Here is a 26,849-nt window from a genome sequence, read left to right on the forward strand (position 1 = left end):
AGATCCATCAAGCGCAAAGAGAGAGGAAGACATTTTCCAATGTGACAAACTGAGAGAACTTAAGTTTCTAATTATAGCATTCATTAACGACAAAAAAGCGATCTCCCATGGTGCCTTTCTACACACTAATCTATTCAGTCACGTTTACGATTGGTGGCTACATTAGTGTATTTAAATTAATCGCCTTCGTTGCTATGTGAAAAGTGATCGACAGCTGTGATTGGTCTGCTGGGCGGCAAAGCACTAGGAGAAGGTTGTCGAGAGGGATGGCAGCTAATATGAAATAATTGAGTTTGCAACTTAACATACTTAAAAAAAATGAAACAAGTGAAAAATTGGAAACGTAACCCCACAATAAACAAGGTAGCACAGCATTTTAATATAGTCAGTTGGGGTGAAGTTAGAGTCAGCGATAGATGGAGTTAGGAATTACATCGTGGTCCCCAACCACAGAGCCGTGGATTTGTACCGAGGCATTTGTTAACGGGGTCACAAAGTATGTATCGAAGAAAGCTCTAATGATTACTTCCTCTGGCTGGAAAAGTTATAAAGACATTTCATTAAAACTTTCAAAACTCTCGATACAAGGAACTGATTATTAAAAATGGTTCTGGTACCAAAAATAGATGATTGTGTGGGTAATTTAAAAGTTGTACTTTTTAAGTTTATTTCCTTGAAAGTGACCAACTGATGCCACATTTAGCAACTAGTTAATAAAATTCAATCACTGACCAGCTCCTGATATATAAGAAGTTTCTATATTTAAGTTAAATTGCGGCGTAAATACTACAGTACACTAGATGGAGTGTACAATCCATCTACTGTGAGTACAAAATGGACATTTCACGGTTAAACAGGTGATCTTTGGATTTGGTCCAAAAATAAATGTACATGTTCCAGCAGAGGTCAGTAGAGACTGATGTAGTGATGGATTGATGCGGCTCAGATGGTGAGCCAGAAATACACTGAAGGGGGAACAGGAGAAGGAGATACCTTCCCAATGACATCATTCCGACTGAGCCTGTCCTTGTCCATGACGGTGATGATGATGGTGGTCTCCCTCAACACGTGGGCGGGCACGTCGAAGGGGAAGGACTCGTTGAAGACGGGATTCAGGCATCGCTTCATGGTGACCGTCTTCTTCTTCTCCACGCGCTTGTCCTTGTTCATCAACCACACTTTTACGTACGGGTCTGTGGAGGGATTAGTCATTGAGGATTCCAATGTTCCTGGAATACAGCACAAGTTGTTTTTTTTTACCAGAAGTGCCTCCGATGTCCATGGCTTTGAGGTTTCGCGCTTTGATGATGCTCACAGTGATGGTGTTGGCCGTGGGGTTGTAGCACAGAGAGACCAGCAGGTCCCCTCGGCTGCCCTGCAGACACAACACACCGACAGTTGTTTACTTTCATTCAAATTCTTCCCCATTATGTTCCTTTTTTATCCTTCTGGCTGTCTGGATTCTCTCCATCCACCTGTCATCCTCTCTCTCTTCTCCGATTTTTTCCGGCAACCAAACCTCCCCTGGGATTGTCACAGGATGACATCACCGGTTACATTCTGTCCCATCATCCTCTTCCCCTCCTCCCCGCCCTCCTTCCTTCATCCTCCCTTCATCCTCCCTCCCTCATCCTCTCCACACTTACGCTGCCGTCGCTACATGGGTTCAGCTCCTTCCAGAAAGTCTGCATGTTGGCCAGGTCCAGCTTGTTGAGGGGGATCGACACCTCGCCTATGGGGTCGTTTCGGCTGAAGCGGTCGTAGTCCAGAACCTGCAGGTATAAAGTCCTCTGGACCACCTTGTCGTAGGGGAACCCTGCGGAACACAAAGGAAGACCTTTAGCAGAAGTTAAAAACATGTAGAATGAAATGATTTATGAAGCAAAGAGTTGTTTTATTCTACAGTTTAATACCAACGCACCCATCATCTCAGGAAACATTCCATTTTCTTATTTATAGATCTAAGCCTCCGCTGAGGCGTTTAAATGCATGTGATTTATGGCTGTAATCGCAGCTAAATGAGCACCAGGTTATACATGAAATGTCAAATTTCAGGTCCAGGAAGCTCATCTGCCTGTAATTGTGATTAAACATCACGGCTGGAGGACCTAGATGTCAGTGGTTTTAAATGAAATTGAATCTGGGATTTCATTTTAAACAAACAAATAAAAAAACAAGCTGTTATTCAGTTTCGATTTAGATTTAATTTTCCAGATTGACCAACTGATTGTTGTCAAATGAGTTTTAGACTATAATGTAACTGAATTGATATTTATTTGACGGTAGCAAACAATTTTGCTGAGTAAAAAAAAATTGAAAGTATACTGTATTGTAAAATATATCAAGGCCTTGTGTAGAAGCCAGGTTTTCTTCAAATTGTTGTTGTGACTCATGCCTGCAGTGGCCTTACTAGCAAATTAATAAATCTCCCGGGGGGTAATGAGAATGGTCCGTGAGTGTCAAACCTTCGAACAGGAAGGTCTCGTTCCAGTGGGGGTTGAGATTCTTCCTCTTCACTTTCGTCTCCAATTTGTGCTTCTTGTCAGGCAGCAGGTAGAGTTTGACAAATGGATCTGAGGTGCCAGAAAAGTCCTTGGCGGGCAAATCTTGGCCCTTGAGAATTTTGACGGTGAGTGTCGAGTCCTGGAAACTGTATCCCACGCTGAATTGAATACGTCCAAGCTTTTCGCACACGGGACCCTCGTGGTCGTCCTCCTCAGAACCTGGTGACAACTGGAGACGTGACAAGAAAGACATTATATTTCTGACCGTCCAACCGTCCCTCCGTCCTCCCACATCCAGACTTACCTACCTACCAAACTAGCTACCTACCTTCTGACCTAGCGACCTACCTAGCGACCTACGAAGAAACCTACGTACCTACTTGCCTGCCTGAATTATTCAAGGTAAGGGTTTTTGATTTAGTACAATTTTGAGCAAATTCCCAGAATTCAAACACAGTTTAAAGCATGTCTGTTTGAACTGGAGATCAAATTCAAAAAGGTAGAAGCTCCATGATAAGTATTTATTAGGCCATTTTGCGATGTCTATCTTTACGCATAACTGTATTTATAGCTGTACACAACCGATGAGACGGACAGAATACACAACCGTCTCTGATGTGATACAGATTGTGGGCTTGTCGGCAGAAAGCTGCCAATAACGGTGTGACCCGAGAGAAGGAGGAGAAGGAGAAGGAGAAGAGAGGGGGGAAAACCAGTTTAAAAAGTACAATCTGATCTGGGAACAGGCTAAAGGCATTACTCAAGGAGCAGTGGCAGAAATGTAATATCCAATTTTCTATTCTCCCACACATTTCTGGTGGTGCTGCTCGGCCTCATTGGCCATGCTGAATCTGATCACTTTTCATTATGCAGTCCTTCACCCAACAGCTGGCCTAAATTGCTTCCTCACAATTTCTGGATTTGGTGCCTGCTCTATTTTCCCTCAGCATCACGTCTTATTCAAATCCTAAAATCTCTTCTATCATCCCTAGTACTGTAAATAATGCACCAGTCAACATTTTACGGTGTCGAAATCCTGCTTGTTATATAATAACTTGTTATCTTCACTTATCTTCTCACATAAGATTTGATGAATTGGACCAGGTCTCGGGACCCACAGCACCTCCTGACTACACCATGTGACCTGAGTATTAAATTATTCAGTGTTGACTATTATTACGGTATTAAAACATTAACTTCCACTATCCTGTTTAAAAGACACCGATGATAGTACCTTGGAAATAAAGAGTCATTTAGGTCGATTCAAAAAAAGAAATCAATAAATAATCCAGCGATCTTTGTAAATGCCAAATCAGCTGTTTTGATTAACAGCTGGCTGATCCAATGAAATCTTTAAACGACTCAATGGACGGGCCTTATAATACTTAATAACTCCCACCATAAATTGTATTATTTAATATTTGTAGTTGTTTTACATGAGGTTAAAATGTTATAAATACCATAAAACATGTAAGGACATGAAATTATTTCATTGTGACGAACATATTCCTAGTATCTAAAAGCGATGTTGAAATACATGTTTTCCCAACATAATACATGGAAGTTAATTTATTTTAATAAATCAATTGCATGCTGTGTTTTCATTAAATTCAAGTTTATTTATTTGAGCATGAGCACCAGTACCTAGAGAGCCGTAGAATTGAACGAGGAAGATTTTAAAACGTGCATGAAACCATAAGAAACTACTGAACACCATCAAGATCTAAACACCTCTAAGTCAGTATAATTCTAACCTAAAAGTTTGACGTACAGTATGCCAAAAATGATCCATTCTAGTGTTGTTTTGTCTTTCTTCCAGTAATAGAATTGTCTCCAAAGTGCATGATGGTTATTTTCAGCATGAACAAGGGAGTTGTGTAATATGCAGATGCCTGAGGCCAAACTGAATGAAAATTACCATTAAGCACAACCAAGAGAATTCCTAAGATGCACCACAGAACCCACGTAATTATACTGTGCTACCCATTTCTGCCATATCCCGCTACACCCACAGCACTGCGTGTTCTTTCACAGCTAATTACCAAACTCCGTCCAAAAAGGTGAACGTCTCCTCCCCTCTCGCTACAGGGCGATGATTACTGTGGATTTCAGGGGGTTGCAGCAGAGCCGTAATGAGCTGTCATGGTCAACAAGTGTATGGTAGGATTTCATAGCATTATTTCTAAGTCACATCCCTGAAGGAACACCTCCATGAGCACAACGAATTTGTTTAATCTATGTCATCACGGCACTCAGTTCACACTATCAGAGTGACGCTTGTACAACAAAGATCAGGAAGTTACTGCTGTTAACTCTAGGGTGTTACTAAAAAGCACAGAGATAGTGCATACCTCCACCAAGGAGCTCTTTTCCTTTGACTTTGTACAAATAAACACAGCATACACTGAAATAGAGTTCATGATTCAAGAATTGTACTGCAAGGAACATTAATTGAACCTTTAAAACCCATTTTAACTTTACATGACATGACATCAGTTACAAAGAAGCATACGGAGCACGAATGCTTCTTCCAGATGCAACACTAATAGACTCAGGGACTCACTCCTCGTGCTATTAGACTGTTTAATTCTGAGTTTGGGGGCAGGAGCGTGAAAGTATCTATTCTATTCTATTCTTTGTATATTTTCTCAGTGTTATTTCTTGTGATCTATGTTCTTTATATTTGCAATCTGTCATCCCTTTGTTCGTTATTTGCGTTTTGTTTCTTGTTCTTGTTTTTCTGAAACTATCTTCTGCCTGTTAAGTACATTTTTTCTAATGTTTGATGTTGCACATTGTACCAAAACTATTTCATAATAAGTGAATCCCCTCCACTAATAATGGCATTAATAAAGAATTCTGATGCTGATTATCATGTAGCGCCAACAACCTTGCCAAAGGGTCAGAGTCTTTACCTCCCTCGGGTGTGACAACATTCTAATACATAATCATTGTAACCTACTTGCCCCAAAATGTACTTAACAAATAGGCACATCAATTACTGATCTCTACTGTTGACCTAATAGATTTCTGGTGCCTGTCCAAGCTACTTAAGAGCAAAAGTACATCTCAAACATGTCAAAATAAATTAGGAAAAGAATATTTATGCACACACACACACACCAGGAGTAATGGGAGAAGCCTGAACAAGTATGAAACTTATTTCATTATGTGATTAGAAAGTATGCAGTGCTGAGAAGATAGATGGACGGATGGATGGATGGATGGAGAGAAATTCCCAATTAATTAAAAAATCTTCAAAACCTTCCGAAATCGGCACAGAATACTACTGAATCATGTCAACATGAGTTCAATTCCATTTACTAATTTTTTAATTATGCTCTTAAACCAACAAACCAACGCCGAAATAAACAAGCCCATTTTAATCGATAAATAATCTTCTTTTTGTCCATAACCAACCAATCGTGGGTATTTTTCTGGAAATATAAATCTAATCTTCAAGGAACCATTAAAACACTTTGTCTCAATCCCTAAATATTTACTGAAAATGTAAATCGAGGGTTTTTAAAATTATGGTTTGGAGATATTTTCCCTGATACATGATATCTTTCAGAGAAACACAGATGCAGGTTATCTCAGGTCATTAAACAAATGTATTTTTCTTTCAATTATTAAGTTAAACCAACATTGATCAAACCATTCCTTTCAGTTTACATAGTGTCGATTTTCTTTCTAATTGTTACGTAAGAAAAAACTCGACCTGTTTTAAAAGTGCTTATACAGATGATAAATAACTAATGAGTCAACGTGCTATTCTGAGATTTTTCCACTCAAACAAGAACTCTCCTCTGACTCCTTCCCTGCCTCGCCACTCTCAAAAGCTCTTTCCTTCATCTCAGATCCTCTTCCTGGAAGACGACACGTTCCTGTCGGCACCGACAGGAAGTCAGGCGGTCAGATATGGAGAGACGAGTATGTGGTTACCATGAGTAAGTCACTGTTGACGGAGTTGCCCAAGTCCGAGACGGAAGAGTTGGCTTCGTGGTTGGCTCCGTGGCGACGGCGGCTCTCGTCTGGGGTGAGACCTCTGGGGCTGCTCCCGGCTTTGTTACCTGGGGCGCTGCACAGAAGAGTGAAAGGAAATTGTAGGTCAGCGGCAACTATGAACCAGAAGCATTATTCATGGACTGATTAGTTAAGAGACTGAAGCTAGAACATGAATCAGCCTTTTTGTTTTGAATATACATTGAATGTGATAGGACGGTCACTGAACACATGCTGACCCCTCTTAAGTTCAACCTATGACCCTGGCTCCAGGTCACTGCCTTCTCTTTCTTGGGCGCTGTTTGTCTGGCACCGAGCTCTGCAGACCATGAACACCCCCAGAGCGTTTCAGTTCTGACATGATGCTTCAAAAAAAAATGCTCTGCAGCTCTTGTTCTGACTAAGACTAAGAGGCGTGATCACATCAAATTAAAAAAAAAACAGACAAGAAAAGCAAAAAGGCTTCTGGCCTAAGTGAAGGTCAAAGAAGAAGTGTGTAATTTTGCCCACAACCACAATTTCCAGGGTGTTAAAACGTTAAGTTGCTATAGTAAAACTTCTCAACTTGTATTCAAGACCAAACACTCTAAAGAACACACTCGGGCTCTTCTTAAAGGTCAACGAGTTCATTAAAGCGATTTCCATTTAATGCGATCGCAGCTTTGTTATACCATCAGATGGTTCTAAACTTTAACAGCGGTGTGATTTATCTCTACATTAATACCGGCTGTTTATTAAACAAATGAATCTTTAGCGACCTTTTCAGTGAATTAATCTGGTTATAGATCATTACGTGGGTTTAAAAGATCGTGTATGAGAAAGGAACCAGGCTGGAGGGATTTAAATTGCACCTGTTACATCCACAGCAGTCACAAATGGCTTTACATAAAAGCAAAGTTAAAAACATTAGTGTGACAAAAATATTGCTACAGTAAATGTCAGTACCCCGTTATAGTAATACATCGATATACAATGGTTATAAACATTTGCATGATATTTTTTCAGACATTTTTTTTAACCACAGAGTCGGCATTTTATCCGTGGACCAGCATTTAAATAAAAACAAAACTAAATGACATATTAAGCAAAATAAAAAAGCCCTGGACGGGATGATGATGTTACTTCGGACAAAATGTGGTATTTCTCTTAAAATAAAACACCTTCAGATAGTTATTATCGATATAACAAAAACTATTTAAAATATAAAATAACGCCGCATGGCTGCCAGCAATCTTCCTTCCCTTTATATACATTCTCCATAGACTGGTGTCATCTCGTCTTACACTTCGGCCAGGTAAACTCTCTACTGGGTCCCCGTCCCGCTGGTAGGGAACCACTCGTCTAACTGATGTATGCAGACGATCAAAAGCCTCCTTGTCGGACATAATAATATGAAAAATCAACAAAGGTTTCACGTATACGAGACAAAACAATTCTTCATCGGGTGGTTGAGACAACAGGCTGATGACAGATGAAGGTGGTGATGAAGATGATAACCAGGGACAAAACAGTTTGTCTTATATGTCTTGTCCTGTTATAGTATACAGGTATATTCTAACCATGTATTGTTTTTGTTTGTTAAAGTACTTTGTGACCCTGGTCTAGAAAGGCGTTTTACAAATAACCATTACTTACTTACTTACTTACCATGATTACCTGTGACAGATGTACCTTTATTCAGAGACTGTACAACACCATCACCGGGCGAGCACTAGATCAAGTCGAAGCTTAGCTTGTTTATTAACTGAATATATCATAGTACGTCCCTGTGGATGTTATGTAAGCAACGCATTCATATTCATACTTGTCATGATCTGATCAAAGACCAGACACAAGGGAAAAAACTACAGCAAATAAAGGAGAGAAAAGCGAACTTGTGTGAAAACAGATTTTGTTATTAATTCCAGGATTAACAGGATGAATCTGAGGTTATGCAAATTATAACTTTGCGACCCATAAACATCCAACTTGAGATAAGAAAAATAATGTCAGCTTCAATTCAGAAATACGACAGCCGCTTCAAAACATCACAGGATTGTGGAGTAAAGGAACTCTCAGAGATGGACAGGGGTTTAACAACAAAGGGACAAGTAAAAGGAATGAGCGAGACACGATAAGCGAGAAGATGACAACACAACAGCAGAGTGACCACGAAAAAGAATAGATTCGTCACACAGTTTTTTTTTCTTCTTATCCACCAGTCATAGCAAGCAGCGCACACACACATTGAATCGTACCAAATGATAGTCAATTGAAATCTTCGAATCTTAGATTGTCATCAAGCACTCGCCGGTACTTTAATAAGAAAGACGGGAACAGATTTGGTTAATCTTAGATTGATGATGTTGTGTGAGATTTCTTCCTCTGAAAACCAAATATATTTTCTCAAAAACGGCTTCAGTTTGACCTTTCTTTCAATGATGGGGCTGGAAATAGAGCTTTATATTAGGGATGATGATGTAGCAGAGCATTGAGTTCATTCCCAATTCATTTTCCGTTTTTTTACCTTTTAAAATAATCATGAGGAATTCATGCTGTTGGTTTTAACTGATGCTTAATCTCTCACATCGGTCAAACAAAAGAGAATAATATGAAATGTCACTTTGTTGACCACAATGACCTCTTTTGCCCTCTTTCTTGTGGGAACAGTCTGCAGAGTGACTGGAGTAGAACCACCAGACTGATGAACTGCTTCTTTCCCACAGCTGTCGGACTGATAGAATGATTATTATTGATGCTAATGTTTTCAACTGTTTAACATTTTTCATTTTTAAATGATATGCCAAACGTGTTAAGATATTTTGTTCCTGAAAGAAACTAGCAGCCATTGAAGAGTTTTAAACGAGAAGACACAAACGCATGGATTAAAAGCTCAAGATCGTGTTGTGACATCATTTTCCTAAGTTTAGAGATTTTTCCTCAGTTGAAGGAAACAGTTTCTGGTCAGTTTTCTGCTATGTTGAACTAGAGCCATGTCTTTATCAAATACAACACCCAGGTTTCTCAGGCTCAGTTTGACAGACTGACCTAAGTCACCCAAGTACTGACTCAACCCTGGAACCTTATCATCAGGAGCAATAACCAGAGTTTCAGTTTTGTCCACATGTAGCTGCAAAGTGTTTTCACTCAGCCACTGTTTGATTTCTAGCAAACAATTGACTAAGCTGTTCAGCCTCTGGGGCTCAGTTGGATCAAATGAGCAGTTTTTGGTAAGAAAGATCAGGAAATCTCTGAATGATTTTACCGAGGGGAATCAAGTACAGCAAAAATAATAAAGGACCCAAAACAGAACCTTGAGGGACTCCATACCACAGATCCCCTGATTCAGACCTCATTAGATACACTAAAACTGCGCCCAGAAAGGTATGATGAGAACCATTCTAACACAGACCCAGACAGTCCCACTTCATCCTTCAGTCTTCTCAGCAGGATCTGCTGATCAACTGTGTCAAAGGCTGAGGTAAGATCCAAGAGAACCAGAACAGTGTATTGAATCACCTGACATCATGATGTCACTGGACACTTTCAGTAAAGCTGTCTCCGTAGAGTCATGTTTGCGGAAGCCAGACTGAAACCGCATGGATGTCGCTCTGATCCAGGAACAAAGTCAACTGCTCAGACACCACCTTCTCCAAGATTTTGGACAAGTATGGGAGCTTAGAAATAGGCCTAAAATTACTGAGGTCAGTCTGGTCTAAGCCTGGCTTTTTGAGCAAAGGCTGCACAATGGAATATTTAAATGCATTGAGAAAAACCAAAATCTTTTGACCTTTCAGGAATATTCCCAGCACGTTTTGTTGTTTGTGAGTTAAGTATTTTGGTTTCTTTTTTACCCTTTTCCTCCGAGTATCTGTAACTTTTGATACTGTCAAGTTTTATTTTATTTACTGGTGTCTCGCACCATGTGTGTGAAACCCTAATAGGATATCCATTATACGGATGAGTTATTTGAGGTTTAAATATGAATTTAGTCTCGCAAACAGAGACTGTTACAAGTCACAACCAGAAATCTCATTATCAAGGCTCTGAGGTGAAAATGATGAAAATTCTACTTTGGGAGTTAACAAGTTTCAGCTTGTCAGTAAAGAATTTAATACATTTCGGGAGCCAGGCAGATGATGATAAAGATGTCTCACGTTTACAGAGGTACCTGTCCATTATTTGAATGAATGTACATGTGCAATATTTAATATCATTAGATAAATCGCTGCTTTATCATCTTTGGCTTTAATGTACTCATGTAATTGTTATCTTCATCAACATTTAACGTGAGTGCCATCTAGTGGTCAAAGTCATCGTATCAGTGAGGCCTCATCAACACCATGAATAATTCAATGCATTATTTACAATATTCAAGTCAATTAAAACGGTGACATATTCACTTTGATTTCAGATAACTTGGTCTAAAAACAACTCTCCTAAAAATCCATACAGCAAATTAACCAATTGAATGGAACTTTCTCAAAAACTTCATCAGCCACGTGAACATCTCACAGGAGACATTTGTCAATGGACCATTGGGCTCGTAACTTATGACTAACAACTGGGACTTAAACCCAAAGAGTCCATAAACGCTTTCTTGTGCGAGTGTTGAGTTGAATGACAGTCTGACACTAAATCAACGACCGGTGCCCGGAACATCAATCTCCCACTGCTATCCATTATTTACAATGGAGATTTCCCGCCGTGCTCCAAGGAATGTTTGTCCGTAAATCCTTGCGGCAAAGAACTTGTACCGTTTTAAAAAGAACATATCAAACCTGTGGATGGCGGCACTGAGGGAAAAACCTGACACACATGTTCATTTATTGTATTTTTAAAAACAACAAATAATTGAATTATAGATATTTATTTTGCTCAATGATCAGCGACCAAGTATGACTTGTGCTTCACCTTTTTAGGATTGTTGGGGGAGTTCATTTGTCTCGAGATAGTCGTTGAATTATTTCATATTTATGAAACTTCTCTGCTTACATTTTATTTTGTAAAATAAAAACGACCTCGAGAAAAAAAAGAGCAAGAAACCTGCCATCTAGATTTGAACTTTATTGGTCTGAAAATTTTTCTGTATGCTGATGACACCCTTGAAATCTTGTTAGCAGTATTCCTGCTAATTGTTCACATATTTTTGTTTGAATTAAATCATCCGCGACTCCTTAGAGAAACACAAGCACCAGACCTTAAGGCGGTCCGCCTGCAATTACGACCCTATTGCAAAGATTTGTTTGCACATTGTAATCAAATAAAAGCCCCTGTGCCCCCTTTAGCTGAACTACAGGTCCATTAGCTGCTTAAAAAGGCTCTCAGTTTTATCACGCTCACTATTATCAAGCTTCAAACAGTTTAAGGTGTTGAACCAGAGCTACTAAACCTGCCTGTTTATCTGGCGGCAACATAGCAACCGATTTCAATATGAGCTTCAGTTATTTTAATGATGCTTTTGTTGAGATCTGTGGAGAGAGGTCTGGCCGGGTCTATCTGTAACTCATGAAACACATTAATTTTCTTCAGCTTAATCCCTTAATGGAGTTGTGGGGGCAGGGGGGGGTTATCACACCGACTTGAGGTGAGACATGTCAGCAGTCCGTCAAAGAGCTCACACTCACATCCAGCCTCTCTGTCGCAGGTGCGTCATATAAATATCGAAGATGCTTCATCAATGAGTAAGTAAAGGAAACAAAACATTGTTAAATCTTCATAAAAAATCGATCATCAGACAACGAAGTCTAGCACTGACTCACACTTTTCTTTAGTTTATACAGTATTTTTCCAGTCAACAGCCATGAGTGTTTTTTGAACCTCCCACAGTTTCTATTTATGCATCTATTTGTTCCTCCTGCCGCACGTGCGTGTTGACCACTACATTATTTTTGCTGTGCCTTTTACTATATTCTAACCATGTACAGAGACATTTAGAAAAAATATCCCTATATATATATAACAAAATATATATATATATATATAAGTTTAGATTACTATCAATATGAACTATAAAAGCAGTGGAAATACTGTACCAGCCTCCACCAAGCAGCTCATTTGATATGACCTTGAGAGATTATGAACATTTGCACGGGCCTCAGAAATACATTTCAATCCATTCATAATGAAAGGGATGACAATAAAAATCCTTGAATCCTTGAAATACTTTCAGTACAAACAGAAACATGCAGATTTGTGGCTATAAAAAGTGTCATAAAAATAGTGAATAATATTAACAGATAATGTTAGGATTAAATGTGGAAGCTCGCAAACCTCAATCGATTTTATGCTTGAATTAAAAATAATAATGCTTATTTAATACTTTGTTTGTTTCATTGTTTTTTCTATTTTTATATCGTGCAAGTGGCTGTAGATTATTTGATATTAAGCACTAAGTACAAGGTGGCCCATACCTTTTTCAGCAGTGTTGTCATCTGTGTTGTTTAGTGTTTTTAAACTTTTTCACTTTATTTTGCTCGTTAACATTATCTTTTTATTTGCAGTGAGATATAAAATATTTCTTATGTGTTTTGAATTATTACAACTGTCTCAAAATAACTTCTTCTCTAACAGAAAAACAAATGTATGTAACCGCTTGTTGTTATTGTTGCTTTAAATACTTAAATATCTGTCTTTTTACTTGAGGTTGTACTTGTTCCCGTCGCCCGTCTTGTATGGGGCGGGTGTAACCATGGTAACAGGAGCCTGCAAGTGAGATCATTGGAAGTTATATAGACACAGACTGCTGATGCTTTAAAGACTCGAAACGCTCGCGGGACTGTCCTCAGAGCACCCGTGAGCCACGGAACCGTTTCATAAATGTCAGAAAATGTGCGTAATATCCTACAGCTGTTGTTGTCAAAACAGCTGTCAAAGTGATCTCGTCCTCCATTAGAGTAACAGCTTGTTTAGAGCAGGTGGAGACAGATGTGAGCGATACCAAGAAAAAAAAAACACGCAGAATCTCCGATGGGTTCGAAGTCTCCGGAGAGAGTTCGCTTTATTTTTAATGAAACTGTAAACTGTCCCCTTTGACCTCACGCCCTCAATCTTCCAGCGAGTGTCACGGTGTGTGTGTGATTGGAAGTAACAGATTGCTTGATCAAAAAAAAAAGATGAAGTCGCTATACTTTACACTCCTAATTTATTTTATCTCTCGCACATGAGCGGAAAACCCTTAAGCCAGTAAATATCTGAAGCATTAACTCGTCCGTCGTACTGGTGCGCACACGCCGTCCACTGGGAAATCTCATTCCATTTTCTGACATTCAGCGATGAAATAAATTTATCAGTGTCTAACCAAGCTGACAGGCTTCTCCACTGACAGGAGCGCTTCTGTGACATCATCCCATCAAGACGCCAGTCAGCAACCCCAGGAGAGGGCGGGGCAGCGGAGTGAGGGAAAAAAAAAAAAAAAAGAGGGTGAAGACACTACCGCAGGGTAAAATCACTAGGTTTCAAAGACGCTCTAGAAAAAACAAGCCAGATCTGAGTGAAGGTGGAGGCAAAAAAATCATCTGGAGGAACACAAATGAGGAGCACGGGAGGGTTGTGGGGGGAAATTGATGAGATGGCGAAGGGAACGGGAATGGGAGGTGGAGGGTGAGAACATGAGGGATGAGGGTTACAAGCGGGTCCGTGATGGGAAGTGGCTCTCCATAAACACGTTCTATATGGCTGCTGATGTCCATACGGTGGCCCGGGCGAGCACACGTGGAACACAATAAAGGCTCCATATGCGATGATGGATGGCGCTCAGGGTTCTCATGTTAGCACTCGCGGCTGAAGGGGACAAATCACTCGGTCACCTCCCACTCAACACTAGTTAATACGGCTAATAGAGTCCTCGGCAGTGGAGTCCATCTTCATGCTAGATGAGAAGATCACCACCACTATGTTACTGACCCCCATCATGTCACTCGTTCTTCACCGGGAACACTATCAAGGTGACATTGATGACCGTTAATGCACCCCCCCATGACAAAATGGAATACATCAGAGGCATGAGAACATAAAGCAGAGGTGGACGATTACATCGTGTGAGAGGCCAGACTTATGTAGTGTGACGGACCAGAAGGAAGACGGGATGAAAAAAACAGTAACACACGTGTTGAACAGTGTCTTTCTATTTGTTTTAAGTGTGTGTTTCGTTCTTGCATGTGCTGCCCTGTCCAGGGAAATGGTGCTTTCCCTATGGGGACAATAAAGTAACAAAAAGGTGAATATTCTAAATAAAAATATCAACAACAAGCTAGTCTTTAATGAACTACAAACATTGCATTTGGCCCATTGGCCATATGTTGTCCAAGTGTGACTTAAAGTGGATAATATTGACATTTTTTACCTGTTTTTAAAGATGGAGTAGGTGACCTTCGAGAATGGTTTAAGCAAGCTACATTTTTTTTTAAGTCCATCCCCTTTCTTCAGACTCTCACCTGAAGCACACCTTGAGTTGTGTGGGTATTTATCACGTATATCAGGGTCTCAAACTCAATTAGACAAAGGCCCAAAATCTTGAAGGATTCAAGATTGTGAGCAAAACAAAAGTTATATTTACTGAACTCTAACAAGTCTCCAACCAGTAGTATAACATTCCCATCAAATTAATTCCCTTTGACTTTAGTTTTACTTTTATTGTCTCTTTATAATAGTTAATATCAAAAGTCTCAGTTTTTTTTATCTTATCTTCTTGTTATTAAGATGGATGGATGGACGGACGGACGGACGGACGGACGGACGGATGGATGGATGGATGGAATACAATAAAATAAATACGTAAATACATACAAAACATATTAAAACACTAGAAAATAATTCAAAAGTTGCAAAAAAAAAGTAAAAAGTGCATGATAAGCATCAGGGAGAGATCTGTCGTAGCATCTAATGGCAGAAGTGGTGGCAAGTGCTCCAGGAAAACATCTTATACCTCAACTTCAAGTATTTTTTTTTCCTAATTTAAAAATTCAAAACAGTAACACATTATGAGGCACCATTTTCCTGTTATGAGGCTCTTTTCTAAACATGTGCAACAAAAATAGGGAGATCTTGCTTTATCTTGTGAAAAAGTGTAATAGAAACCCAGCTTCTGCTTCATACTCCACTCCCACAGAACCAACCAGCAGGCAGTAACCTGCGTACTGTGTCAATTAAAGTGAAAAATACCATAAACCCTTCTGCTATGACAGCACCCCCAAGCTTTCCCCCACAAGTTCCTCCCTCAGGAATATTCTCCTGGAGTAAAGCAACAACCAGGGGGGAAAATGTTGAATGAGCTCCCAAGTTGTATCTGACATCTTTTTATTTTGTTCCAAAGGAAAAAAAAAAACTGTTATGACCTACATGGCTTTTCCTTTTCAATCACCTTTCCTGGCTGAGCGTCGGTGCTGCTGTGAGGAGCGCAGCCCGGCGTGGGGAGTCATTAAAGGGGTTGACTCACTGCGGAATCTGGCTCAGACCCACAACAGAAAGCAGTGGGACGTGACAGCTAATAAAGGAAACGTGTGCTTAGTAGTGGACACTTTGGCAGCGACTTAGCTGGAGGAAGTTTCTGTCATTTTTTTTGCATCATCGTGACGAAACCAATTACTCAAATGAACACACATCTTTGCTCTGACAGAAAGCAGCACATTTTAAATTGAGCCTGACAATATTTTCCCTTTTGTTTCTACTTTCCTGGTGCGAAAAAAAACCCCGCGTCCACCCACCAAAAAAAAAAAAAAGCTAGCTGGGTCAGAGCTATTATTTGTGAACACAAAACTAATCCAAAACCCAACGCCACTGAGTAAGCAAACAAATACAACATAAACATTCGGCCCGGAGCACATTCTCTGGACAAACTGCGCGGCCCGTGTGTTCGCTTTACGGCTTTATTTTCTCCAGAGACAAACTCAGTGAAGCTGCAGAAGCCAGCACTTTCTGAGGCAGATAGGAGGCTTCAATTATGGCCGATCCAAAACTTAAGACTCCAGACGATTATTCAGGCGGCACAAGAGTGCAGAGAAAGAGAGCTTTACAATGTTACATTAAAAACAATGAATAAACTTCTAGTCCTGCCTGGAAAACATCTCATAATGAGATTGTTAATTCCTAATACGGCTGCTCAAGCAACAGTTTGATGACCGAATCAATGGTGTTAGAGTTGCTGTATGAACAAGGTGGATTAAAAAATAAAAAGGATTAATCGAAGGTATTTAGGGTTCATTGCCAGTGATGCCATATGTGGGGTTCCTCAATACTTTACTAAAAAAGGGCAGACTTTATTTTATCTGTCAAGGTAGCGGCTAAAAAACTTAATGTGAACTCACTAAACAGGAAGAAGGAGTCTGATGTGGTACTTTTGACTCTTTTTGAGTTTATCTCTGTGTTTGAACTCCTTTACTAAACAATCCAAATTCCTTTCCATCAACTCAAGTTTTGCTCTTATTGAAGGTCTCTCCATACTTGTCATCCATAATCTTTTTTCCCTAATCTTATTGGAAACATAAGCATCTTCATACACACTTTTATTTTTTGCCCCCAAATAAGTAAATAAAATAAAAATAAAAATAAATAAATAAAAATAAAAGACTTGTCAGTTCAACATGTGTATTATGTGATTATGTTTTTTCATTTCTAAAATCAAAAGTAAACATTACACCTGTTGATGTTTACGATAGCTAGTTTGGAAGTGACGAAGAAAACATTTTTCCAGCTGAGATAAGTAAGCTAGCTTTTGGGGCTTACTAGCATCTCTTTAGGATGTCTATTCCTTTTCTGCTCAGGTCCTCCTGAAAAATGTATTCTCAAGCAGAACTGAGAAAAAGTCAATTTCCTCTCCCCCTCCAGACATTGTGGGCATTAAAGATTCATTTCCGAAGTAATGACGTCTGCAGAGGCGTCGTAGTTGTGCTTCCTCGTCAAACTTGAATGCAGCAGGTTTACACTGATCACCCATCAGAGGATGGAACATAAAACAAACTGAAAAAACAAAAAGGCATGAATGCACGGGAAGCAGCGCGGAGAAACACAACCCAGCCATCAGAACCACTCATGATCCTGCTTTTTTGTTTGCGAACGCCGTCATTATTTTTCAGAACACCCTTCAAAATCCTTGTTGCTTGTCATTATTATTAATAATAACACTCTGTGGCTGATGTCATTTCATGAACGGCTTCACAAAACACCACACAAGTACAATTATCTTAAGTTGAATTAATGAGTTCATTTCTCACTCGTAACAACTGCTTCTGTAATTGAACCAGTAGCTATTCTTAATTCACCTTCTTTTTTTAAAATTCAGCCTCCTAAAGTAGTTACAGAGGAAACGATCACACTCCAGAGCACAATGAATCTGTGCAAGGGAATTATTTTGGGATGTAAAGTACTGTATGTCTAGGTCAAAATGTTGGTTTCAATCACGTTAAACGGATAAAATGATGAATAGAAAATAGCATTAGGTTTAAAGATGCTCAGAATGAACAACCAATAAATCGAGCGTGCAGCCTCTTGAACTTAAATAATGCATGTATAATATTCACCAGTCCGCTCACATACTCGCTGTAGTTACGGTCCAGAGCAGAGGCATGTGCCGACAGAGTGATGACTTGATTTTGTTATCTCTGTGCATGCGGTCGGTTTTGCAGCAACAGTTTTGCTGAGACCGTCTCAACAGAAACGGGTTCAAAGGTTGTGTCGTGACAACCTGCATGTGGGTGATTATGTCCATTCTGCTGCAGGGCTTCGTCCGGTCCACCACTGTGAGCGGAGGACTGGTGCTTCGTGACTGAATGCTTGGATGGAATGAAGGAAACTGCTCTATTAAAATAAAATAAAAACTCCTTATGAACAACAACAACATAAAGTACTTTGACTTGTGTCTATAATGTTAATAACAGAGAAAATAAAATAGGATGTAGATGGTTGTAGTCTTTAGCAGTGTTGGGTATGTAACTTAATAAGTTAAAATAGTAACTTGGTTCTTATTTCTTTCAAAAGTAACTCAGTAAGGGTTAGGGTTAGGGTTATGGTTAGTTAACCCTTTGTGTTACTTTAAAGTAACACTCACTCATTACTTACAAAGTGTAAAGTTATTTAATATTAGCAACTTTTTGTAAGAGTAGAGGAAAGGTAAATTTGTCACAAAATGTATGATCAATGTAACCCTAATTTATTTTGTTTTATTTTTATTTTGTCTGAATTGATGAATCACATCGGCCAAACTTACTCTTGGCTGCTGTGTTTTTTTTCTTTTTGGCTGCTGTGATTCATCAATTCAGCCAAAATAAAAATCAAACAAACAAATAAAACGAAATAAATTAGGGGTACATTGATCATAAATTGTGTGGGAAATACAAATCCTTGCCTGATTTATTTCCTCTAGGAATTTATACACACCAAAGTCACCTTTTAACACAAACATAATAAATTAAAACAATTGAATTGAACAACACTGCATAAAAATAAATAAATGAAAACAACACATAACACTGGTAATAAAAATCAAAATGGACCATATCAGATAGCAGATACGACCAAGTGAGCAACCATTAATCTTTTAGCTTCTGGCTAACTGAGCTGTCAATCAAATGGGTTCAGATAGATCGTCCAATCATCAATGGAGATGCTGAGCTTCAAGCTCCACACCAGTCATTCTGTCATTTTTTATTTATTTTGTAGCAGATGTTAGTCCAGCACGTGCACAATCCACCATAACACCGAAGACCTTTACAGTGAGTCGACACCACAGCCAGTCAGAGAAATAAAGATCATGTGTGAGTCTTTTTTGACAAGCTCTGTATTGTCAATTGAAGCCACAGTGATTCTTTTATTTTCGGTCGGAGTAGCTCTGAGTGCATTTAGTTAAAACATATGCCTTTCTTTGGAATTCACTACAATATTTTTGTAATGCACATTTTTTTTTTTTATTCATTCTTTCCCTCTCAGTTTTGAAATAAAATAAAATAATTCATTCATAAAATTGATTAGTTTACGCTTGGACTTCACATATTTGCAGATAATAATAATAAGTTTAGGATTAAAAAATTAATTAATTAATCATTTTTTTCATTGTCCATTTTTTTCAAATCTGTACACATGGACTCGGACAAGAAATGCATCTTTAAAATTAAATAAATGATGATAAATGTACATTTATTTATGAATGCATGTATGAAAATTCATGTGTCGTTTCATTATTCATATATTGATTGAAAGATGAATCTTTAAAGAACCACCTTCCATCAGTGATCTGATCCAGCCTTACACCCCAGCTCGGGCTCTGAGGTCTGTGGATCAGAATCTACTGATGGTTCCTGAACACGCTTATGGACCAGAGGAGAGAAATCCTTCCAGACTGTTGCTCCTAAAGAACGATCTTCCTCTCCCTCTGAGTTTGATGGATCTACTGACTCCTTCAAGAAACATCTTAAGACAGAAGAATTTGTGCTTTTCCCTGATTTTCTGAGACTCCTGTGTTTGTCTTATGTTTCTTGACTTTTTAAGTATATATTTTATTGAGTTTTGTTTTGATTGTTTAAGCACTTTGTGACCCTGGTCTAGAAAAGCGCTTTACAAATATAAATTACTTACTTACTTACATAAGATTTAACTGTGTAAACAGTGTAATTAAAAAGTCATTAAAGCATCATTACCTGCCAAAGTTTGCAGCTGCAATTCTTTTTTTAAAAAAACAAGCAAAAGACTGTTGGCTCGGTTTCACATTTCTTGTTAAACCAGCCGTTACGGAAAGGAATTCAGACCCGAACCACTGATTTAAATGTGTTTGATTATCTTGTGGTGACATGTTAGGTGACCCTGTTGTGTAGTGAGGAGTGACAATATTTCTCAGTGACTCTTGAGATTCACAGAGGTTCAATATAAATGATCGTAGGGAGCTGCAGCTTTTCCCAGCTACCTAGGGCAACAGTCTGGAGACACCATATACAGATTTAGTCGTTCACCCCAAATAAAGATTAGCCAGGATTATAAACTTGACTTTAACAATATGTCCCAAGAGCTTCAACAGCTGCAGTGCATTATGGGATTTGACGTGTCTCAATTTAGTAAGCTTTATGAGTCTGAAGGTTAAACAAAACTAAATTAGGTTTATAAAAATAGAGCATTCATAATTGTTGAATGGATGGTTAAAGAAAATGTTTTTTTGAAGTGATCTTCATGTTTTTATATTTTTTTCATAAATGAAAATAAGAAAACATGAATCATTAATTAACAGCCTTCGTCTCCTGGGAAGCGTCTATTTTTAATCACGTCTCCAGAGGCTCGGGAGTAAAGGTCTCCCTCACTCTCTTCTTCTGCGTCTGACAGCTTCCTGTCGTCAGGTATCATCATCATCTTGTCTTTTAAGTCTACTAGCTTTAAAAAAAAACAACAAAAAAAACACAGAGAGCAGATGAAAGAGGGAAGCGAGGAAGATGGAGGACTGGATTACTCTACACTACTTGGCTGGGACGACCCGCGTGAAAAGCTGGTTCTGATTAAAGTCGGGTTATTCGGTGTCATCCTCGCGATGAGAGGCAGGAGTGGACGAGAGATACGTGAGGCAACACCGGCATCACAAGCACAGATACTTTCTTAAAACACTTTCCAGCAACAACCGAGGAACAACATCGCGAGGAAATATCAAGGCCACACTTTCATCAAGGTTATGATGAACTTCGGTGAAGAGTCTGCGAAGCCCATTAGTGTCAAACATTCTATCCTTCAGATCACTGGAGTGACAACAGGACGGCCTCGCTAACATCAACCTGGATTGAGAACAATCTTCTCTGACAGTTGAAGCTTTTAACTTGCGTTGTTGCTTAGTGACTGGAATGTTTGGAAATCAAATGTTTTTTCTTTGTTTCTTTACAACTTTTTTTTCACTAATCCTTCATTCAAGTGAGACCAACTACTGAAACTAATTAAAGACAAATCAGATGTTGTTTTTTTTCCTTTTTAAAAAATGGTGACAAGATCATTTGAGAATTCTTCTTCAAATGTGTGTAGTTAGTTTTACCGGCGCACACAAAGCAAACAAGTGGACCGACCGTCTTTCAATTTACCTCTTCTCGGGGGTGGTTTCATTTTCTTTGTTTGCCGGCGCTTCTTGTAGGTCCGGGAGGTTGGCGAAGTCGTCCTGCTCGGCCAATCCGATCGCTAGAGAAAGAACCACCATCTTGCCCTCACTTGAAATCACAAACATAGAGAGGGACAGAAAATAACATGGAGAGATTGAGGGTGTGATTCATTAACTCACAAAACAACTGTGTAAAATCTATGTGTATTTTCAATCCTCGTGGTGCAACACTTTCCTTTTGGGTTAGTTAATAGACATCTCCAAGGCAATGATGCGTACCTCCTGCGATCTTGACTTGTCTACCACGGTTATCACATATTTGATATTTAATTGCTGCAACAAACTAGAATAAGAATGCACAAGATCTCAGGAAAAAAATGAAGGGTTTATATTGTAGATCATTTAATATATTGTATGTTGGTTTTTGCTCATCATTGATCTTAATGTGAAGTTATCCGATCTTTCGATGCTAATTAAAACCTTTGACTAAACATTAACTTAAAGTGATACTTCAAACTTCACTTTTAGAGTTTTTTTTTTTTAGAGTTATAGACAAAAGTGTTTGTTCATTTCAATGTAGCGACTTGAGCTCATTTGTCTTCGTCTTCATTTACGTCCAAAAAGACACTTAAAAACATCCATATACCTCCAAGCTGCTCTTCTTTAACATCTTGTATTAAAGCCCCAACATAAGAAATTGTTCAGAAAAAAGTAAAATTAGTCTATATTTTAAATTTCTTTGTAGCAAGTTACACGTCTGTCAGTTCACGCCTGAAGTCTTTCTTCATTGAAACACATTGCAATTGTGCATGTGCAAAATTTAAGCAGCTAGCCTAGCGGCGTGCGCTAAAAACAAGCTTAAAATATAGAATTGTTATTTCAGAAGAATTCCTCATATGTGCTGTCAATACAAAACGGACATTTCTGACAAGCAGTATGGAAGTATTTGGATGTTTCTAAGTAGGTCATCTTTGGAAGAAGCAACATCCGCTAAAAACAAACTTCAAATATAGACTTGTTTGTTTATTTTTTTCCCGGAAGAATTCCTTTGTCAAGGCATTATCACAAAGTGGACATTACAGAGGAGCAAAGTTTGTCTTTTGGTCGTAAAATGAAGACATGTTTGTCTATAACTCCAAAAAGGAACAGATTGCTCTGAAAATAATCTCAACTCTTAGTCAACATGAGGGTGATAATAAAAAATAAAAAAAAAGACAACAATCAGTAAATAAACATAGACCTCTCTGTAAACTAAAAAGATGAAACAATAATCAATCACATTACCTGGTTATGTTAATTATAGCCGCTAATGACGTACAATAACTCGCTTCAGGGCTAACTAGCATCCCGTAAGAGTGTTTTTATTTCTGCAAAGCTTTTCCTGGAAACTGTATTCTCAAGCAGAACCGAGATTATGTCAGTTTTCTTTTTCCCCTCCAGATTTCTTGGGCATTAATAATTCATCTCAAAAGTACAAATGTCTGCAGAAACATTGTTGAATAATCTTTCCTCGTGAAACTTGAATGCAGCATGTTTACACTGATCAACCAATCAGGGGATGATAAAGTCATAAAGTCACATTATCCTTTCATTTGAGCCCTTTTTACGCACATCTGAATTTATATTCCAGCCTTTTAAGGAGACTTAAAACAAAACATATTATTCAACAAAACAACTTCATTTTTATTTCTATTTTTAAAAAGCTCTTCTTCTTCTTGTCTTGGTTTGAATTGCTACAGTATCTGCTGCAGAACAGAAAGATTTAGCAACAGCTTCTTCCCTGCTTCACTGCTGAATGCAATATAACCTCGAGCAATGCACTATTTAAAACATTATTTATTTGTTCTATTTATATATATATTGCATTATTAATATGAATATTTATACTTGTATATGCATTCATTATATGTAATTTTTTTAACATGTATTTATTCTGTTTATATTATATTGCACTATTTATAACTTATTTATATTTATATTTATACAATCACCCTATGCTGTGTTTTAAACGGTTGCCAAGCTTCGAAATTTCGTTGCCAGTTTTCACTGCTGTGTTCTTCTGTGCGATAAAGAAAGTCTAAAGTCTAACCTTCCTGGTTGTAGATGCACTTTCATGAGTCCCTTTGTGTGAAAGTGTCTGAAAAATTACCCCTTATGTGATATAATATACTTTTTATCAAAAGACAAGCAACAAAAAAGCGTTTTTTTTTTTATGAGACATACCTTCAAAATGAATTTCAGATAAAGTTATGACCTTGTAATACATCACAGAAGGAGCCATGAATGCATTCTCATGACCTTGATAAAGAAAAGTGAAGACAACTGTAAACATTTAATCTCTTAGAGAGAGAGCGAGGATGGAAAGGACGGTCCAGGTGCAAGTGGACGTCTAAGTAATGAGTGGGCCGAGGAAAGTACTGGCCGACTTTTAGTGTATGTTACCAGGACGGTGTGATGATTTAAAAATGTATAAATCGATCAGCTCAACGTGTAGAAGTCGCTCGCTCTCCATTTCCATTTCCAGATCTTTTCAAAAAGCGAATGTATCTGATAGCATTGGATGCTGTTCCTGACCCGGCTCGTGTTTGTTGGTTGAGATCTCTCTTTATTTAATCTAAAGGACGTCGTCGCAGCTGTAGTTAAGAACGGGCCGTGATGAGGCTCCTACTTTAATTGCTCTACGCTTCTCAGCCGACACCGGCTCTGACGACATTCTCTCGCCGCTTCGGGTCGTCCGCGGGGAATTGGAACACAAACGGAGAAAATCAGAATTGGAGGTTCTCGGCCCCTGATGGAGGGAGTGTGCGCGGAATACCAAACACCTCTAACCTGTTGTGAGAACGACTCTTTCAATTGTTCATTAGAAATGAGCTAAAATCCCGGACCTTCCCCGAAGCTGCTCATTTTACACCAAATTTGTTCTATTTTTTTTTTTATTATGTTCCGCCTAAAATTATTGCGCTCAGTAATCATATCAATATAATTTGATAGCTTCTTCTCTTTTTTTTAGCATTTGATTAACCTTTAAGCAGTCTGGATCTCACTTGCACATGACCTGTCCATAATACACTAGTACAAATGAAAAAAATATTTCTGATTATATTTACAGCAGATGGAGATGATCACATAACCTCCTTGGCAGAGGTAATTATGGGCCCTGAAATTCCAAAGACAATAGAATTTCTAGTCATATCCACCAGGAAGGTAATGTGATAAGTCTTTTTTTCATCTTCGAAGAAGGGATCTTAATTTTATTTTTGAGAAAAAGTTGCCAACGGGACAGATGTTTATATTTTAATGGCGTTTGAAATTTCCATCTGGATCCATGAATCTCCTTTAAGGATTCTCTGAAATAAGAGCTGCTGTAAGTAAGTAATTTATATTTATAGAGCGCCTTTCCAGACCAGGGTCACAAAGCGCTTAAACTATACTTAATAAAATATATACTTAAAAGGTAAAGATAACACCGAGAACAACACAGGAGTCTCAGAAAATCAAGGAAAAGTCTGAACAAATAAAAATGTCTTGAGATGTTTCTTGAAGGAGTCAGTAGATCCATCAAACAATGTCAGATTTTCTTCTTCATTTACGGTGTGTTCTGCTCGAGTGTGTGATGGAATTCTACCTGCCACCTGTTGTCTAAATAAATAAATTCAAATGTATCAATTATTATTTATTTATTTATCAAAATAAAAATAAAAATCACAGTAAATGTGGATTTCAATCCTTATAAATTGTATGGATTCAGGACCAGCTTGGTTAGTTGACCGACGTCTGTTTGTCTGCATTTAACTACAATAACATTGAGATTCAAACCATTAAGTTGTATTTTTAGCCTATTCAAACATGTGGACCTGAAGACGGAGCAGATTCGTAACATCTACGAGGAGCTCTACAGCTCTTATCCTCCGCATGCTTAGGTGTCGCTTCATGTCTAATTCTGTTCTCATTCTCACAGGTTATATTTTCTACTTTTCCACAGAGTTCATTTGAATACCCAGGTGCCGTGTTTCTGGTGAAAGTAGGGCAGGTGCTGGAGGGTCTTGTAAACCTCCCCGGTGACATGGAGCTGCTCGTTGAAGACGTGCTTTCACATCTTTACTTATTCCTCTCTTCTAAATGAGGAGTCTTTCATTAGACTCCTGCAGTCACGGCAGCAGCTGAGTGTGATTCTCAAATGTGTTTGGAGCACTTGATTTGTATCGCATGTGATGAAGCTGTTGCTTCACTAAACCAGGTGACTTGATGAAACCTTGAGGGACCAAAGGCAGCTAAAATAGTGCCAAAAATAACAACAAACTCCATTTTAATTTAAATTTTAGATCTCTCAGATGCTATCACCCTCTCGATCACATGGTCAGGGGGCCAAATCTGGCCCGCCAAGTCTTTTTTGTGGCCCGCTGGATGGTTGGCTCTAAATTAAACTAGATTATAGTTCAATAATAATCCGGAATATGAGAGGTTTGATGAAGGACATAGAGAGATAAAAATAGGATAGATTGAGAATGAAAAAAAGACAATATCAAAATAAAGAAATACTAAAATGTAGTTTGGCCTGCGACTAAGTGTACTAAAGGAATTCAGGACTGACAATTTTAACATTAGTTGCTGCCACTGACAGCATTAAATGGTGCGTTCACCCAAAACATGCGTGCTTATTCCATGACGTAACGACCTCCCACCACTAGTTGGCAGTGTTTAAACTTTGGCATTCAAGCATCTATTATTTGAGAGAGGAAATTTAAAATGTCAATGTCAGGAATTAGTCCAAAACATTGACGTTCGGTCACCAAACACATTGACAAGATGCTGATTTGGTTTGTTTATCCCACTTTTAGTGAGTTGAGTTTAATGAGGACCACTGCGCCTGTTGCCAACACTTCACCAGCAACAAGCGCCGGATTGTAGTCTTCGGTATACGGCATGCCATGTCTGAATTCTTGTCTTGCATGATTGTCTGATTTACCTTGTGTTTAGTTCACCCAGTGCATGTGCCTGCTTTTTATTCTATTCTTTGTTATTTTGTTTTTTTACCTGAGTTTGTTCTTCACTTACAGTTGACCCTCTAAGACTGTGATATAAAAACTTGCGCTTCTTTGTTGATTTTTTGGAAGTTTTACATAGTGAATAAACTTTGTGTATCCGTGTTCTTTCCATTCTTGCATGTTGTTTGGTTTAATGCATATTTGGATCTGGATCTTATCTAGATCAAAATTTACTTATACATTTCGTTACCATTCTTCTGCAGAACAATGTTTGACATATATTTTAAAACAAAAAAAACACAATATTTAAAAACTTAAAACAAT

General features: G+C 38.5%; 1 protein-coding gene across 2 annotated transcripts in view; it reads right to left on the reverse strand.

Annotated features, from left to right (window-relative positions):
* syt7b (synaptotagmin VIIb) overlaps positions 1-26,849 on the reverse strand; it is a 109,551-nt gene that overhangs the window by 3,541 nt on the left and 79,161 nt on the right. For both annotated transcript variants that reach the window (XM_087793769.1, XM_087793770.1), the window contains 6 exons: positions 21,527-21,649; positions 6,450-6,585; positions 2,466-2,733; positions 1,647-1,816; positions 1,261-1,375; positions 994-1,193 (listed from right to left, as the gene is read on the reverse strand). In XM_087793769.1, coding sequence (XP_087649895.1) covers positions 994-1,193; positions 1,261-1,375; positions 1,647-1,816; positions 2,466-2,733; positions 6,450-6,585; positions 21,527-21,649 — 1,012 coding nt within the window. The remainder of the gene's footprint in view (positions 1-993; positions 1,194-1,260; positions 1,376-1,646; positions 1,817-2,465; positions 2,734-6,449; positions 6,586-21,526; positions 21,650-26,849) is intronic.

Source organism: Callionymus lyra, chromosome 6, assembly GCF_982586985.1.
Source record: "Callionymus lyra chromosome 6, fCalLyr1.hap1.1, whole genome shotgun sequence".
NCBI lineage: Eukaryota > Metazoa > Chordata > Actinopteri > Syngnathiformes > Callionymidae > Callionymus > Callionymus lyra.